Source organism: Jatropha curcas, chromosome 6 (assembly GCF_041381405.1).
Source record: "Jatropha curcas cultivar XTBG-Jc1 chromosome 6, XTBG_Jcur_1.0, whole genome shotgun sequence".
NCBI classification, from domain to species: Eukaryota; Viridiplantae; Streptophyta; class Magnoliopsida; order Malpighiales; family Euphorbiaceae; genus Jatropha; species Jatropha curcas.
Genome location: NC_143156.1, coordinates 6507601 through 6526613, shown reverse-complemented (window position 1 = coordinate 6526613; position 19013 = coordinate 6507601). Strand labels below are relative to the sequence as shown.

Sequence of the window (19013 nt, the reverse complement as noted above, 5' to 3'; positions counted from 1 at the left end):
TTACAACGTACATGTAATACATATATTAAAAAATTAGTCAAATGCCAATCTGGTATAATATGATTTGGTTTTCCCGCGTTGTATAAATGAAGAATCCCATATCAATCAGATAAGCACAAAAGAAAAGTAATGTTTTTAGACATGGAAATGGTGGTAATTACTTAATAAGTTGGATTTCTTGGTAGAGTCTCCTCCAAAGATTGTTTTTAATCATGTGATTAAAGAGAAATAATTTTGCTGATGGATTAGCAAAAAACGGAGTTGATATGCATACAACTTAAATCCCTTTTTTATTAATTAAACAGATAGTTAAGTTATGGGAACCTTAATTTCACGTCGTTAAAAATTTCCGTAACCAAAGGAAAGAGGAAAATAATATATACATACATACATATATATATATAATAAAAACACAAACACAAGTAAGGTAGGGATTAGTGTATGCTTCTGCAATATCCATCACATTGGATAAGGAAGAGAGTAATTAAGCATGGGGAAAAACATCTGCTGCCCTTCCAACCACCATCAAAACAAAACCTTCAATCTCCTGTTATGTACAGCGGGGAAAGGAGTGGCTTTGTCGTTCTTAAATACATACATCGCCAATGCCAAAATTTCCATTCCTGTCTCTAATGTCGTTTTAACTGCAAGTGTTTCCATTTCTCAGGACATTACTCTTCTTGTCTCTTGTATATCATTCATTTCTGCTAGCTGCTGTACATGTGTTTTATGAATAGGCAACCATCAACAATCTGCTATTATTGATCCCAAAAGAACATAAAAAACATGCAAAAATATTTAAGTTCTTGTCAAATTATTTATTATTTGGATATTATTGGTTTATTTATTTATTTAATAATATTAGCTTTTTCTTTTGATTCATAAAGACCAACGGGTTTAAAATAATATTGAGTGATAGTTCTTTCCTTTTAATAACTGTCTTTTCATAATTTTTATCAAATTTGTGAAAATTCCAACGAATATAAAAAGACTCGAAGATAAAAACTCTCTCTTTTTCTTTTTCTCAACGGGGAGGGGGAGTGAAATCTTGCTACTTTTATAGTTTAATTTGGTGAATTTGTGATATATATGTACTAATGCATATATATTTTGAAAATATATTTTGAAAATTTGTGTTACATGAAAATATATTTTGAAAATTTTTCTTGAGCATAATTTTTTTGATTAAAACATCTTAAAATATTTATTTTATGGTCTTTAGTTAATGTATTAATGCATATATATATGTATACACATTAAGATAATGCTTTTTCAAGTTTCAACTATAGCTTTTAACTATAATACTAATTAATGGAATATTGTGTGAAAAATAATATTAGTCAGCCTATCGATCAAGTTCAAACTCCAATTGAAATTTGGTTAACAAAATAAAATCAAAGATATTTTTTTTAGATATGGATTATATATATATATATATATATATATATATATATATATATATATATATATATATATAATATGGAATGAAATTTAAATATTTAGTAAATATACATATTTTTATAAAATAAAATTTTATAAAAGTAATTAAAACGTTTTAAAAATAAAAGATAAAACGGGAAAAAAATTAAGAAGAATGGATCCATAAAGGAGAGAGATACAATAAAATTTTAAAGAGAAACAATAACATAATAACAGGATATATTTTATTTTTAAATATTAGTATATATCACAAAAACAAAGAGGACAATTTCCAATCTCTATACGTGAGATGATCAACTTGGCACCTTCTCCATCACATACTCTGTCCCAGAGCAGTTTATGCAATTTATATTTGTAAGTATTTTCTTAGCTTTTCTTTTCATGTACTAAAAAGAAAAAAAGAAGATATATGTTGATTCAAAGTAATTAAAAGGTATTTTCAAATAATATTATTTTGAGATTGAATATTCAAATAATATTATTAGATAAATAATAGTTTCAAATTTTTTATAATAACTACACTGAAAATGATGTTTTTCAAAAAATAATTTCAATTTAATAGTGGATAACTATCATTATTAAAAAGTAATTTAATTAGTTAATTCAATCGAATTTTAATAATTGATGTCAATGAAAAAGAATCTAATATATAAATTGAAGTGGTTGGTTTTAATAAATTGGGAAAATTAGAATTTTATTATGCAAAATTATAAAGAAGATTTAGATGACAAGTACGTATTGTCAAGACGTGTGAAAAAAAAAATTATATTCTTGCAGACAAACAGATATGAGTTTGGTCATTCAAAAAGATAATCTACAACGACCCTTACGTTTTTATGAGGCACAAGACAAAAAAACTTTTCTTTCTTGTATGTTAGGTTTTAGACAGAATTATTAATTATAAAACAAAAGAACATGCACATGTAAATAGAGAAAATTTAAAGTTGTAACATTTTCTTTGATTAAACAGGATCATAGCCTATAATGCACATTATTTTTTAAAAAGTTTCATTTATTGTTCATTTGACATTTTGCATCTGTCGGTAGGATATGTTCTTTTGCTTTCTAAATTGAGAAATTGCACGTGGAGGTATAGGAATTCATAAACTTCAGTAATTGCCTAAAGCTGTTCATAATTGAGAAGGGTTTTATTTCTTTAATATGAATCAAAGAGAGTGTCATGTTTTACTCAATTGATCAATAAATGGATGATTAAATTGTAACATTGAAAAAATATATATCTATTAAACCTTTGATAGATATCTATTAAATAGTCGTTGAGAGCGCTTCTCTTTATAAATTTGGTGTAACGCGAGTTAGGTTAGACTTAATTCAACAGGTTAAGAACACTTGTAGTATATATATATATATATTTGAAAGTAGGTGTGAGTATTCAGTTTAACTGAATTAGACTGAACCAAATTGGTTCAGTTTAGCCTGGTCGAATAGATTTGAATCTGAATTGAAAAGCGTGAAAATCAGTTTGGTATCGAATTAAATGAGATAGATTTTGATTGATTATTCCTATTTTGGGAGTAAATATCAATTAAATTAGCTATGCAAGTGACAAAATAAAAAACTGTTCAGTTATCACTATTGAAATCGAACTGTAATTAAATTCCTAAAATACTAAGTGAACCAAACCAAAATGAGTCAGTTGAGTTTGATGATTCGTATGGTCTTGGGAGAGCTAATTTCCACATCCTTTAGCATTTTGAGACCCATAAACACTAGCAAAGGATAATGGGATGAGATTAAAAAAAAAAAACTTCAAGAAGTCTTACTTGTTGAATTTGATAGTTATATATTTTGTATTAGTTGTATGCACAATTGCACATAATTGAAATGGACGGATTTAAATTTTTTCTCTTACTAAACTTAAATTACTTAATTTTTTTGAGTACTGGGAAAGAAGATTCAAACATGGTCTATACCATTAGGTTGATTTGAGTGAAAGAGACTCAAATCTCTTAGATAAGAAACGAGTATTCGATCATTGTAAATGAAAAAAAAAAAAAATTCCTAATTGGAGCATGTTCTCCTTATGAGTGCACGCGGCGCGAACAGAATTAGACGGATTTCCATATATCCTATATATGAGTTTTACATAAACACCGATAAGAAAACAATTAGCTGTATACTGATTTTTAACAAGATTAATACTCAGTTTGTATTGAAAAATTAAATTAAATCGACATCTTTTCGGTTTAATAAGATTGCTAATTAAGCGAGGTCTTTAGTTAATTTGACTTGCCATTTGAATTTGAGATAATTCAAAGAATAGTTCTACAGACGAGTCCAATATCGTTAAGTTAAAATCCTTTTTTTTATTTTTATTTTAGCTCTTGCCATAGATGTGTTTGGCCTTTTTGGCCTGCTCCTCGTGGACAATAATATTTATTAGTACAAGTATAAAATCATAAATAAAAAATAGAGTACAAATTTATTGCAGTTTTTGAATTAAAACAGAGAGAAATTCCAAAATTTTTTTTGCACCAGTTAATAATTAACATATATATTATAATAAATAGTTTATTCCGTAAAAAAAAAAAAATTACCACATTATCACTGATAAAAATTCAATTTAATTACATCCACCAAAAATTCTGAAGTTGAAGTATTTATTGTTGTACTATTTGTTATTCTTTAGCCAGTCAAGAATACTCTTCTCTGATTCAGATAGGTCCTGCTCTTTCTTTCCTCTTAATGACCCTTCTACATAGTCAAAGTAATCCTTGTAGTTCCGCTTGTAATAGCTATCCAATCTCTTATTACAAATATAAATGAAAAAACAACATATATAGAGTTAATCACATATAAACCAAATATATTAATTTCTGTTTAGTACTAGTATAAATTAGTTTCACAAAATTTTATTAAATTTAGTTAAAATTTTATATATGTTTTTTTTCAAAAGTATCGAGAAAGAAGATTCGAATCTAAATGTATTGTCAGGTTATATATGCACTTACTACTAGAAAATACATTGATGTGTGTATATGTTTTTTAATTTAATATAAATAAAAATATTTACTTTACTTTTACAAAAACTTTATGAAATCCAAGATAAATAAATCAAAATTTATCATGTGTAAATTAATTCCTAAAATTCAAATTTATTTATACCAAATAAAGAGCTGATTGAGGTTATATTTAATCAAAATTGGTTATATATGTAATATTTATGTCTCATTATCATTAGTTTAATTAATATATTGCTCGTTAATACTTATAGACAAAAATTAAAATAACCATAATTAACTTTTGATTTTATGCTTACCATGCATCATCATCTAATCTCACATTAGCATAATATCTATCACCACTGCCAAGTAATTAAAATTAAATATAAAAAAATTTTAAATTTTTATTTATGCAATTCTAATATAAGATGAAAATGACCACTATATCCATCACATTTTACCAAAATTACTAAAGAAATTACAAGCCATATGCGATGTCATACCTCTTTATCATTTTTGGTCTTGTTTTCCTCTGATTTCTTCAAATATTCTGATAAAATTAATTAAAGAAAATTGCAATCCACCATTTTTAAATCTCAAAAAAATAAGAAACCAAAAGTGAAAAAAAAAAGGAGAATAAATTAAAACCGAAATTAAGCATATACATATATATACATACTGTTAAGAAGCTCAGTTTTGGAATCAGTAGCTACTGGATAAGCAGCAACCAAAGTAGAGAAGAAGATTCCTCTTCTTCCAAAGGCAGAAGAAGGCGGTGTTGTAGTTGCAGAAGATCTTTTAGTTTCTCTTCTTTGAACTGCATGAACATTTGATGAAGCAAACTTGTTCACTGTAACTGTAAGTGCCATTAAAACACTTTGTGATATTGAACTCATTTTTAACCATTACAGAAAAGAAACCACTCTTTCTCTTTGTTTCAAGAACAACCTCAGCCACTGGTTTTTGTTTTCAGCCTTTAAGATTGATTTTTTGTTACGGGTTTTATCTCCTTTTTCACTTCAGTCCAAATACTCTTTTGCTTTCACAGAAAATACAGATTGCTAAGTTTGAATTTTTCTTTTTTTTTTTTTTTTTTTTTTAAATACGACTGGGCATGGGTTATAGCCCAAGCCCAGTCGTATTTGAGCCTGATGAGGTTTATTGATGAATGTAATATATTAGAAATGTTGAGTAGAAATCTTTAAAATTTGTTTATGAATTATTTTTTTGTTCAATATTAATGTATTTTTTATTTTTTATTTCGTGTATATATATATATATATATATATATATATATATATATATATATATACAGTACATAATGCCTCCTGTTTTTTCTTTTTAAAAAGAAGAAAGTTACTTCCTAAATAATCAAGCAATGGCTAATAAATAAGAATACAATTTATGTACCACGTAAAGCCCATTCAACTCACAGTTCAGTTGTGTTGCTGCTATGTAAAATTATTACAATTAAAGCCTGTGTGTAATAATCTCCAAATACACCATAAATCATGTATGTTTTCTGGGTATAGAATTATTAAGAAGACCTATACAAGGAGATACCTCTCTCCCCTCCCTGTGGTATTCCAGGGAATTCGAACCGAAATCCCTTAGAGAACACCATGTATATTATATGCATTGAGAGTTCTGTCAGAATTTTGTCACAAAGTATCATACAACCACCAGTCAGATTTATTGCCTCCTAGTACAGCTGGGCCTCATTTTATAAAGCCGATCAATTATTCTAATAATCGCTTGTGCTTGCACCAGGCAATAGCAATTACATACAGGAATACACTACCGGTGCAGCTGCCCCCAACAGTCCACAAGAACTTGCGCATTCCCACTTCTACTTCTTCATTGAATAACTCGATGTTGATATTCATGCCAAAAATACCGGCAACAACGACAAAACAGCTGATCACCAGGGTTGCTGTTGTCAACATGACTCCCATTTGTAGGAGATGATTCTGTTTGTCATCCAGCATTATGTTGATGTAGTCTTCTGTGTCGTCGACATACTCCCTCAGCTTCCAAGATTCAATCAGAATATGTAACACAATGATAAGCAAGAAAAAACATTAGATGCTATTCGATTGATCTTTCTACACCATGCGCGCAACACATTCTTGCAGACAAAATTTCTAGCACAAGTTTTGTATTAAGATATATGATTAGGAGGCAAGAAAATGTTAGATATCACAAGCAGTCACATACTTCAATGGATGAAAACCCAAATAGCATGGATATGCTTTGGTTACATTATATAGTGAACTAAATTCCAAAATTTAATGCCAGACATTCTTGCTCTAAAATTTGAGCAGTAACAAGTAGATTAGTATACAAAAGGGAAATGGCCAAACCCACATCATTATACATACACCAATTTAATTCAAGGATGTGCATAACAAGCATAACGAGTTAATACTTACAACCACCTACGGGACATTCATAGCCAAAATGTATGCTGATTGAAAAGTGATGCACATCAGAAGAATAGAGAGGAAATGTAAGTTGAATACCGTGGATAGTTTGTTCAGTGTGCCATCAATCTGAACAAAGTATGCCTCCAGTAGCATTTCTAGCTCCTCTACATCAAGGTGCTTGCTTATAGCACTTCTAGTGGTACTGGTATGTGTCCCATGACTGTCCCTGCTGAGCACATTAGGAGCACTAAACAGATGATCCTGTGGATTGTCAGCATTGTGAATATCGGCCTCCCCACTAGTAGAAGCTCCATGAACTTCCAATGAGACTTCAACAGGAATCCTGATGCCACAAAATAAGAATTTTGAGTGAAAAGATAGTATAATCAAAAATTGGATAACATTAAGAGTGTAATCAAAGCGGTGATGATTTTCTTAGGTACCTATTGTCCATGTCTGCTTGGAGATATTCATCATCCATGTCGTCTCTCTCATTTAAAGAGGTTGTGGATGAATTTTCTAGGTGTTGAACCAACTTTTCTGTTAGATACATCTCAGCCATGTCTTCATCATCATCCAACAAGTGTTCTAGCTCATCCCTAACCTAGTGATGTATATGCAAGCATAATTAATTACAATAGAATGAGGTATTTAAAATTTAAGTTAACAATTCATAACAACCTATTGCAACATAATAAGAAACATGAGAAAATGAGCAATAAAACCCTAGCAAACCTTTTGAACACGGCCAGTTATTGCAACCAAACGACTTTTAATTTGACGCACACGCTCTAAATTGAGAGTACTGATCTTTGAAGTCAGCTTATCCAAGGCTGGATGAGCCTCTTGCTCCAGTGTTTTTGCCTGGTGAGATTATGGAAAATGAAAGAAACAATGAGAGCAAAGAAACATTGCCACTAAATATACCAAAAAGCTACCAAAAGGGAAAATATGAATGCTCACTTCATTTTCTAAGCAACCACATGCAGCCTCAAGGCATGCCTCCAGTGCAACAAACTCAAATGGAAGAACATTTGATCCATCTCGATTTTCAAGACCCGGTTTCCCATCCTTACCTCTCTCAGCCTGACCCTGAGAATCCGGAAAGCCCTCTGGAAAATTTTTGTGACTTGCCTTTGATTGTTGTTCTTCAGTGTCGTACAAATTTGTCCAATTTGAATCATCAACCTCCTATACAGAAAAAACAAAAAGCAAAGAAGCAAGCACATGATGATTCAAAAGGCAACCAATTTTACAGTCAGTAATAGGTATACATTTACAAGTATTAAAGAGAGAGAGAGAGAGAGAGAGAGCAAAGAAAATAAAACACAAAAATTAAAGATATTTCTAAATCAGAATTTCCTCTAAATAAAAAAAAAAAATACAAGCTTGAAGATCGAGAGACATCAATTCCAAAAATTTATATATATATAGGGCTGTCCGACCTTAACTAAGTGGGACAAAGTTCTTTTTCATTCCAAGATTTGATCAAATACCAACAGAAACAGTCCAGTGAATTATTGTAGCTGATTCATTTTCAGTTTTTGACTCAACAGTTGGATTAAATAACCCATTTCCAATTCAAATACAATGTATTCACCAACTTGGTTATGCAAACCATTTAAGATCACAGCCGCAACAACTGCCCCCGCCCCCGCCAACACACAAAAAAAAGGTCCAAGTTTCATTGTCCTAAATTCTTCACATGATCACTGGAAAAAAAAAAATTCTTTTAACACCTAAAAGAACATTTATATCCCACATAAACTTAGATGCATTACTTTTGTATGCTGTAATTGAACCCAATATTATACAATGAAATGAATATTTAGTTCATTTTACTATTGAAATTTTATTTGATTGCATCCCATTTCTTTCAATTACATCCTACCAAATTACAGTAATGTGTTACCCACCAACAAGAGTAGACAAGCTCGAATTGCAAAGGTAAGTATCCAACAAAGAACAACAAAAATTACATCAAATTCCCACATAAAATGTGTTCTCAATAAACGAACACACTTCAGCATAATAGCTAAATGAATCTTGAATTATACTCTAAACAAGTGAATAAAATCAAACATCATTAGCAAATACGCATCAAATTTAATCACTTCACAAGAAAAAAAAACAAAAGATCAAGAACACAATTTTTAATCACAATAGAAAAAATACGATCACAAACCTGGGCTTTTTTAGCATTATAATGACACAAAAGCCTCCTTTGCAACTCCTCAACAAACGGTATAACAGACGGGTCTCTAGAATTCAACAAAAGAACCTCTTGGGCTGTAATTATTGCCTTTATATGCTCCAAATTAATGACGATCGCTCTCTCTCGACCCAAAATCGTAGATGGGTATGATAGTTGCGGGTCGAGAATCCGGAGATCACGGGCAGGTAGGCCAGTGCGGCGCATGATGGCATGTTTACCAGCCTCCACAACCTGGGACTGACCGGTGGAATCGAGCAGGAGCCAGGGCCGGACCCCGGTTCCTTTCTTGCGAACGCTGGGGAGCGCGGGTTGGGTTACATTGGGTCGGATTAATGGGTCGACGTCGTCATCGGGTTGGGGGTAGGCGGGTTTGGATAGAGGAGGAGGGTGAGACCTCATGGTGGTTGTCGGAGTCCGGCTTTAGGGGACTGTGGAGTTGAGAGCAGTTGTTTTCTTCTATACAAGATGCTCGGAAAATTTAAAATTTATAAACAAGTAAATAAAATAGTGCCCATTTTATCAACGGGAAAAATATAATTGAGTTACTATATATTATTACTATATCATTTGATTATATTACATAATTAATTTTATTATATTATATAATTATATTAGCAAAAGTTATATTTTTTTTCCTATATTTGGACATAATTAACTATTTTATCATCATAAAAAATTACAGTATTTTATTCTTGTAGCTTGCATTAAAATTTAAGTCAATAAGTGTTAGTGAAATTATCAGACTAATCTATATACAAATGAATTAAAAAAGAAAAGATTATATATTTTGATATAACTATTTATTTTGTTCTTGAATTTTAAAAATTACACTAATTTATCAATGTAGTTTAGATTTATTAATGACTTAAATCTAAAATAATAGAATGAATGATAATTTTGTTTAACAGAGACAAAATACAAAAATAAATTTGTATAATTTTTAAAATATTATTTAGTTATACCAAAATATAGGGACAAAATCATATTTCCCTTTTATATTATATTATGAATATATAATTCATATATAATTAATAGAAAATATATTTAATATAAATATAAACTTAATATTAATGAGAAATTTCGTCTTCAAGATGATATATGTTGTATATGTAAAGTCTAAATGTGAAAATTCACAGAATTCATCTACGAAAATAATAATAATAGCTAGCAAGACCTAAATCAATATGCTCGAATAGAAGCCAATCTAACATGGCATGGTTGGTTTTCCTATGTCTTATCGAATACGTGGGAGTGAGAGGTTTTGAGTTCGATTCTTTTTCACCACAAAGTTATATCACTAATTTAGTGAAGTGAATGTCATTCAAAGGAAAAGGCTATCATGCTATGTAGCACATAATATTATTCCGGCCCATTGGGCTTCTCAATAACAAAAAAAAACAGTTATCAAATAGAAGTAGAAAAAGAAAAAGGCCCATGAGCCATGGGATAGAAATAATAAAATTATAAATAGAGTTTAGGTTCAAATTCTATAAAATATGGATAATATCATCTAATGATAAACGAATAAAAAGCTTCTCAAAGCCCTTGTTTTTTATTCTTATTCATCCACTTCATATTTATATTTTAAAAATAAGTTAGTTGAACTTGAAAATTCAATTTTTAATTTAATTACATTATATTTCAGTCTCATAAAATATCCTTTCATCCATAAAAGCTCATATCACCATCAAATTTGAAAGAAAAAACAAAAATGCCCTTATTTTATTTTCGGCAAATTTTTTTTCCCTTTTTGGGTTGAGTAATAAATATAAAAATTAAAAATAAAAGAAAGATAACAAAAAAAAAAAAAAAAGAGAATCCTTTCTTATACTTGCATTTCTCCTTTTAATTTCAAGTGTTATGGTTCTTTGTATTAATAATTGAAAATTTTCCTTTTATTTATATCTATTTAGCCTCGTGAAGGGTTTTTTTTTTATTATTTCAAGAATTTTCTGCCCTTTGACTACTATTTTAGTAAAAAAACTCACTGCAAAAACCATAAAAAAATAGGCAGAGGGATCTATTTATGGAATGAAAGCATAATGCTTGAAAATAGTGGAACTTTTGTATTAATTAATATTAATATAATTTAGAGATTTGTTTATACTTTTCCCTTATAATAATAGGCGAAATGTAACATTTTAGAGATGTAGTTTACAAAAACAAAAAAAATTGTCAATCTCAAACTTTTATTTTAACATGTTATTTTTTTATTTTAAGAAAAATTTTAACTTAAACAATTACATCTAATAAACACTTTAATTTATAAAAACTTTTCTATTAAATATTCCAACTTATATTGAAACTAGCAATTTATACTGTAACTTTCTCTCCCCACAAGTATACAAACATTAGTTTATAAATATTTTCAATTGACATTAGACTAGTAAATATTTATTGAAACAACATATTTTGTCAAAGTCCCAATAATAACACTGTGTTTTAGTTTTAAATTGTGGTGAACTCTAGCTAAAATCTAGGTAGAATTAGTTGCATTTTATACCCATTCATTCCAAAAAAAATCCATCTTTCATTTTTGGTTTCTCCTAAAATGTAGTCCAATTTTCTTTTTTTTTGCATTATAGTTAATCCTTAAAGAATAATGCTATTTGGCTCATGGTGATCTTGAATCATGACACTTCAAATGATAGATATAACCTTGAGTGATTTTGACGGGATAAATGGGTGAAAAAGAAACTTAATTTTGGAGGGAAATGTATGCATTAAATGCATATTCCCACTATTAATTATTTTACTTCACTTTATCACATAATTAATTATATATGTTGTTGAAAATGATGACAATCATTAATTTTTTAACTTAAAAAAATATTTTTGATATCATCATGGTTATTGGTCATGGTTAATTTGATTTAGGCTAATCAAAACAATATATACATAATAAAAATTTTAATTCTAAAATAAATTCTATAAAGATTGAACAACGCCCAATTAATTATAAACTGGACTGGCAACCGAACCAATATCATGACCAGAATAAGGTTGGATCGGGTTGGACTAATTCAACCAGATTCTTAATTTTTTATATAAGTGTGTATGTATTGCAACAAAATAATTTTCAATCCCTTTTTCTTAAAAAAAAAAATCCAATTTTTTCCAAAAAAAAAGGTTTTTATTAAGAAATTGAATTTTTTTTCCAAAAAAAAAAAAAGGTTTTTATTAAGAAAATTTGATTTTGCCCGATTATATCAAGAAAATCCAGTTTTTATCATTGGTTCAACCTGATTTTCTCAAAAAATTCAATTTTTTTTTTTTCAAAAATCAGTCCAACTTGATAATGGAACCAAACAACCAATTGGTTTTAATTTAACTGGTTCGACTGGTTAATCCAATCTAATTCCAATAATACTGCATACGAATATCTTTTTAATTTATTTGAGAGGATACAAAATCCTAGCATATTAAACCTTTTAATAAAAATTTTAACCAAAGTATGGGTTCTACCATTGTTCATGCCTAATCAAAAAAATTTTAACTTTACTAAATTTAACTTAATTATTATGTGATCAAGTGCAATTTTAACTAATTATTACTTAATCTCGTTCCAATTTGGTTGTCTTAATTTAATTTAGTTCTAAGTATGAACTTCATCAATCACTAATTGGTTTAATTTCAATTAGTGTATTTTACTTTAATTTAATTTTAGATGTGATTTAATTTAATTCAAATTAGATTGTCTAATTAATTTGATTCAAGTGCGACTACTCAATTGTTACTTCATTTAACTTTAGTTTAAATATCTTAATTTAATTTATTTTTAAATGTGATTTAATGAAGTGTAAATTAACCATTCAAGTTATTGCCTTTATCTATATGCATTAAAATTTATATGTAGAGAACGTCTAATTAATTTGATTCAAGTGTGACTTACTCAATTATTACTTTATTTAACTTTAGTTTAGATATCTTAATTTAATTTGATTTTAAATATGATTCAATAGAGTGTAAATTAACCGTTCAAGTTATTGCTTATTTTAATTTAATTTCAGGTGTAATTTAATCAATTTGAATTAGATTATCTAAATTTAATTTGATTCAAGTGTGACCAAGTGTGATTTATTTAATTGTTACTTCATTACATTTCAATTTGAATATCTTAATTTAACTTAAGTTTAACTATGACTTAATAAAGTGTAATATAAATTTAAACAAGGGTAGCTTAGTGGCATAGAATAAAATTCTTGTAAAGTCAATTACTTTTATTTTAGGTTATGAGTTCAATCCTTTGTTTGCTTATTTTTTTTTTACTATTTATTCACGGTGTTGCCACTCCACCTACAAATGTTATGAGTTAAATCCTTTGTTTGCTTATTTTTTTTACTATTTATTCATGATTTTGCCACTCCACCTAAAAATCAATATGCATATAAAGCAAGCATTTTTTCCTTAAAAAATTGACATGTAGCATATCTACTTGGTATTTTAATTTGACATGTGGCATATTCCTCCAATTAGGCCCCCCACTTGGCATGGTGTCATTTGATTGTTTAATCAATTGATATATTGGCTTGGTTTGATTTGGTTTAGATTTATTTTGAGTTTTGGTTTGGTTTGATTTTATTACTCAATGTATTAATGTATTGATTTAGTTTGGATTCACTAAGAGTTAGTCTTTTTGATTTGGTTTGATTTGATTAATTAATGTATTAATATATTGGTTTGTTTTGGCTTTATTTTGAATTAGTGTTTTTAGTTTGGTTTGATTTGATTTAGTTATTTAATGTATTAATGGCTTTAAGTAATCATTATTAATTATTAAATTTTAAAAAATGATAAAGTTTAATGTATTAATGTATTGCTTTGTAACAAATTTTTACTCTCAAATTTGTGAAGTAACAAACATTTCCATTATCGGTTATTCATCTAACCACAGTTAATATGTCTTTAATGTTTCCTATCTAAACGTTTCCATTTATTAATATTTTTAAATAGTGTAGCAATGCACCTTTTTTTAAATTTTGAATTATTTACTCTCACGAAATACTTTAGCTTTTTTAGAAATACTATATAAAAGTTTTATCTCTGTATTCTTTTGTATTATTGGTAAAGGTATATTGGTTGTTGCTTTTAAATATATTATTCATTTTTTTAAAAAAGTTCAGAATTTTCTATATTTTAACTATTTCTATTAATGGGGTTAGTAGTTCTTACTCAAATTTTATATATTAACATGTTAATATATATAAAGTAGGCAAAATTTTCTTTGGTATTGCCACATAGGATTCCAAATTAATGACATGTGTATGACTTAATTGTTTGTTTTTATATTTATTTAAAAATAAATTAATTTATGATTAAATTAAACCGTCTTAAATGTAACTGATTAATATGCCGTAAGAAAATTAATAGTGTGTTAAGTAACAATTTAATAACTTTTAATGATATAAGTAAATTACATAATTTATAAAAATTTTAATGATATGGGCAATTATTATTTTATATTAAAAAATTAAAAATATTTATATTAAATTAAATTATGTTAAATATAATTAATTAATTATAGGATTAATAATATGATAAGTTGAAGATTTATACAACATTTAATTATTTAAAATAAATTATTTTTTCATGTCTTAGTAAATAGAAGCTGTGAATGATGATGTAACTGACAGTGTATTTGTAGATGTCAAATTTTAAAAATGGATCTCCAATGCTTCTTATTTATATTAGAATTTTCTGATGATAAAAAAATAAAGAAAAAAATAAAAGAAAGTAAAAAAAATGAGAAAAAATGAATAAATAGGAAAAAGAATAAATGTTTGAGCCACGCTATCTATTCTGATAATAAAAAAAATAAAGAAAAATGAAAAATAAAAAATGAATAAATAGAAAAAAGAATAAATGGGTGAGTAACGTTGTCTAACATATACTCTGAAAATAGAGATTATGATGAACGATGTCCATTTTTTTTATGATATATCAGACTAACAGACTAAATAGACAATAACATTAGAGATTTTTTTTTTTTACTTTTAATTTTTTAAATGTGATAAATAAATTAGAGCAATCCGTGATTGCATTAGAGATGCTATTATCATAACTTTCTTTTCAAAGGCTCCCTCGTAGGCTTCTTTCCTGTGCATGCTTTTTTATGATGGATTGTAAAATTATTGTCTCCTAATCCCTTCATTATATTCTTATGTTTTCTATATGCCTATTAGAACAAAACTAACATTTGTTCAAATTTAGGGTCTTTTCGGCAAAGCTAACTGTGTTTTAATAGCTGTTAGCTCTTTAGTAGACTTTAGCTGATAGCTTTTTTAATAGACTTTAGATATTAGCTCTTTTAATAGACTTTAAACGTGAGTTAATTTTTTGTAAAATACTACTTCAATGTCTAAAAACTAATTAATTTTTTCGTAAAAGGCTACATTAATTTTTAAAAACTAGTTTAAACGCTATGTTATCAAATGGAAAAAACTTACCTAGACCAGGTCCATGTCTCCATCTATGGACTAAGCAGAAAATTAAGAATTTTTTAAAAAGTGTTCTGACTTTATTATTATTATTTTTTTTAAAGTGTATGGTTAGAAATACTATCGTTTCAAAAAGAATAGTGAATTTCATTGGTTTGGCATAAGTGAGAACATGGACTGGATTAGATAAGGTTTTCTAGGCATGGAGCCGGTGGTTTTAAAATATTGAACCTGAAACCGCCTTTGAATCGCTGGTTTCGGTTTTGGCCAATTCAACATGGTTCCGATCACGGTTTCGGGCGATATGTGTATTAATTTTAAAAAAAAATAAAAAATTGATCTAAGGCGTCTTTTTTTTTGAAAAAATTATGTGAATTTTAAAAAAATATTGATAAATTTATTTTAAATAACTTTTAAAATGCTCGTACTCATATAAGCAATAAAATTAATTAATTTTATAAAATAATCAAATAAATTATCATTTTATTTTGTCTAAATGTTATTAATTAAATAAATTATTAAAAAATTTTAAAAATTCTTCAAACAATGTAATTTTGAACTAAGTAAAATATTTAAAAGGAAAAAAAATGCTAAACTCCCATTTGTATTAAACAATATAATTATATACTAAATTTTATAAAATAGGCTAAGTAATTATAATTTTAAAAATAAAAAAAAAAATTTCTGGTTAGAACTAGACTGGAATTGGCACGCCGGTTCTGGGCCAGTTCAAGTTCAGAATTTAATATTCACATGAATCTTAATCGATACTTGAACCACCAGTTCTGGTTCAAAATTTTGAACCAACGATTTCGATCCATTTTCAACTTGTCTACAAAACGATTCAATTCTGGTTCGATTTCGATCCAAACAGAGTCGGCGGCCATGTCTAAGTTTTTATGTTACCAAAATATTATAAAAAATGAGGTTTTAAAAAAAAGCTATTGTTGGATGGAGCCATAGATCAAAAGTCAAAAAAAGAAAAAAGGAAGTGATTATAAAATATTCATTTTCCAACTCAATAATATGTAATTTTTAATTTCTTCTCCATCGCATGCATCCACGTCAACTTGATGTGTCTTTACATAAAACTTTGAAATATTTTAATTAAAAAAAGAAAAAGAATAAAAGAAATTCAGAATTTCATCCATTGCAATTATATTATATTTTAATTATATAAATAAGTATATTTGTGAAGTTGCTCAATATTATATTTATCAAGTTGCTCAATAAGTAAGTATTATTATACTCCAACATAAACAGAAGGGAAACATGAAAATTCACATCAGATCCTAAAACACCATAAACTAAAAATACAGAAAAACAAAGAGAAGAGCCATTGCAGGCTTTCACATCAGGTCTTAAAAAACCACCCATTAATTATTTGACGATAAAAACTAAACTCAGAAGAAACACAAAGAAGAGCCATTGAGTGAATTAACATACAAAGAGCTAGCTAGAAGCTTAGTAGTGATAACGTATGGCATAAACTGTCTGTAAGAAAGTGAGAATTAAAATTGCAGTGGCAGCGAAAAAGGCAATAGTTGAGCAAGGAGTATTGAAAATATCTCTTAATAACATTGCTCGCCATTGAGGCCACCTAGATTTATAATATGCATTGACTTCGTCCGATATTTTTCTGTAAGGATAATTTTCAATATGAGCATAATCGTATAGTCTGTTGAAGAAACTAGATACCTCCTCTGCACTCAAGTAGAAACTTACTATTCCTTTTTCTCTGAGATACTCAACATCTTCGCTTGACTTGATAAGATTGTCAAGAAATGCAAAATAACCTGTGATCTTATCTCTTAGACTCTTGTCACATTGATCATATGCAACAAGGTTGCGAATTAAAGATTCTGCATTTTCTAGAATTACTAATGGTGGAATAGTCAATATCCCATTTCTGAATGTGATCTTCACTAGTGCCTCCGTTTCTCCGACGGCGAAGTCAATACCAGCTTTCAAAAGGTCAGTCACACAAGGGATTGCCAAGAAACCTCCATTAGCATCTTCACCTCTAGAAAGAATCAGATTTCGCTGGAGATCAAGTAAATGCTTATATTCTATTGTTGCGTTTACTTCAATACCTGTCGTTCTCAAAGCATTCCAGTAGAAGTAATCCTGAACAAGATTAGCAAGGCTGCGATTTTGCGGGTCACGGATATCTGCCCTTGTGAGATTGAATAATCTATGCAAGACAAACCAAGGAAGTTGATTCTCAAGTAAGAGTAACTCTGTCACCAGAACTTTTCGCAACCAGGGCATTTTAAACAAGGGATCATCTTCACTTATTTGTACTATTTTCGAAAACCTACGGAATAACTCAAGAATAAAACAACCATCAATGATCATCATTTCAATGAACTCATCATCAGTCTGTTTTGGAAATTCTTCACTATAGTATTTGCGACATCTTTGCACATCAGGTTTTATAGCTTCCACAAAAGATTGAAATCTTGTTCTACTAGAAGTATCACTTGGTACTCTAGCAAGAACACGATTTAAGTACCAAAGTTTAATTCTTTCTGAAAATTAGAACTTTTTTTCATCTCGATGATATGGACCAATTGAAATAAAATTGGGCTTGAAAAGATGATATGGACCAATTGAAGTCAACCCTCTAATTTTTTTTTTAAAATATTAGAAAAAAGATTCAAATCTAGATTTATTTATCAGGCCGTATATGCCCTCTTCACTAAACTAAGCCTTTAAGCCTTGATATGCTGTCAACCCTCTAATTGAAAAAGTATATAGCAAAACTCAAAAAAGATTCTAATGATATGTTGCCAGATTTTTAAATTTTTTAAAAACTGATGTTAAATCACTTTCATATCAAACTAATGGTCAAATTAATAAAAAATACTTCCATTAATTAATTTAATAAGTTGTATTTAATTTATCTGCTCATATGTTTATAATAAATACACACATTGTTTATAAGCCTATAATTTTAACATTATTTAATTTTTAGATCATTTCCTCATTATGTTTGCATTATATTTCTTTATTTTTATAATTCTTATACAGTAATTTCTATAGTTTTCTAAACACAAATTTTTTTAATCTAACTTTAAAAAATGCAGTGAAGGTAGTTGCACCTAACCAATAATAATAATAATAATAATCATAATAATATCCGGGTGAGATAGGATGACAAGAATTAGTCATTTCTCCTTTATAGGTTTCGAGTTCGAACTCTAAGTATAGAGTCCCTTTAAACACTCGGAAGAAAGTGCTTCCACCCCTCCCCCCCCTCCGGGGCCGCTCTTTGTAGGTCTACCTGGCGCTAATCCGGATTAGTCGGACTAGTGGATTTCGGATACCGGATGGTTAAAAAATTAAAAAAAAAATCTAAATAAATAAATAGATAGGTTTTCTGACATGTATTGGATCCTTGGAAGCAACTTCACCAATTCCCTGTTAATGATCTCTAGAACTGCTTATTCTATCCATGTCATCAGCCACTAAATTGATCCTTTGACCATATTCGATTCATAAGCACATTGGCTAACTGTAAAAGGTGAAT

At 28.4% G+C, this 19013-nt stretch overlaps 2 protein-coding genes and 1 pseudogene across 2 annotated transcripts; all 3 read right to left on the bottom strand.

Annotated features, from left to right (window-relative positions):
- Window positions 1–3864: 3864 nt before the first annotated feature.
- On the bottom strand, window positions 3865–5426 carry LOC105650801 (photosystem I reaction center subunit N). Its single transcript, XM_012237760.4, has 3 exons — window positions 5083–5426; window positions 4907–4953; window positions 3865–4207 (listed from the first exon to the last, which is right to left on the bottom strand). Exons 1-3 carry the CDS (start codon window positions 5297–5299, stop codon window positions 4073–4075), a joined length of 399 nt encoding a protein of 132 aa, XP_012093150.1. The 5' UTR covers window positions 5300–5426; the 3' UTR covers window positions 3865–4072.
- Window positions 5427–5786: 360 nt separating this feature from the next.
- Window positions 5787–9526, bottom strand: MGT4 (magnesium transporter 4). Its single transcript, XM_012237761.4, has 6 exons — window positions 9015–9526; window positions 7793–8020; window positions 7565–7693; window positions 7273–7433; window positions 6926–7172; window positions 5787–6433 (listed from the first exon to the last, which is right to left on the bottom strand). Exons 1-6 carry the CDS (start codon window positions 9441–9443, stop codon window positions 6143–6145), a joined length of 1485 nt encoding a protein of 494 aa, XP_012093151.1. The 5' UTR covers window positions 9444–9526; the 3' UTR covers window positions 5787–6142.
- Window positions 9527–16858: 7332 nt separating this feature from the next.
- LOC149495435 (UPF0481 protein At3g47200-like) lies at window positions 16859–18472 on the bottom strand (annotated as a pseudogene).
- Between the last annotated feature and the right edge of the window lie 541 nt (window positions 18473–19013).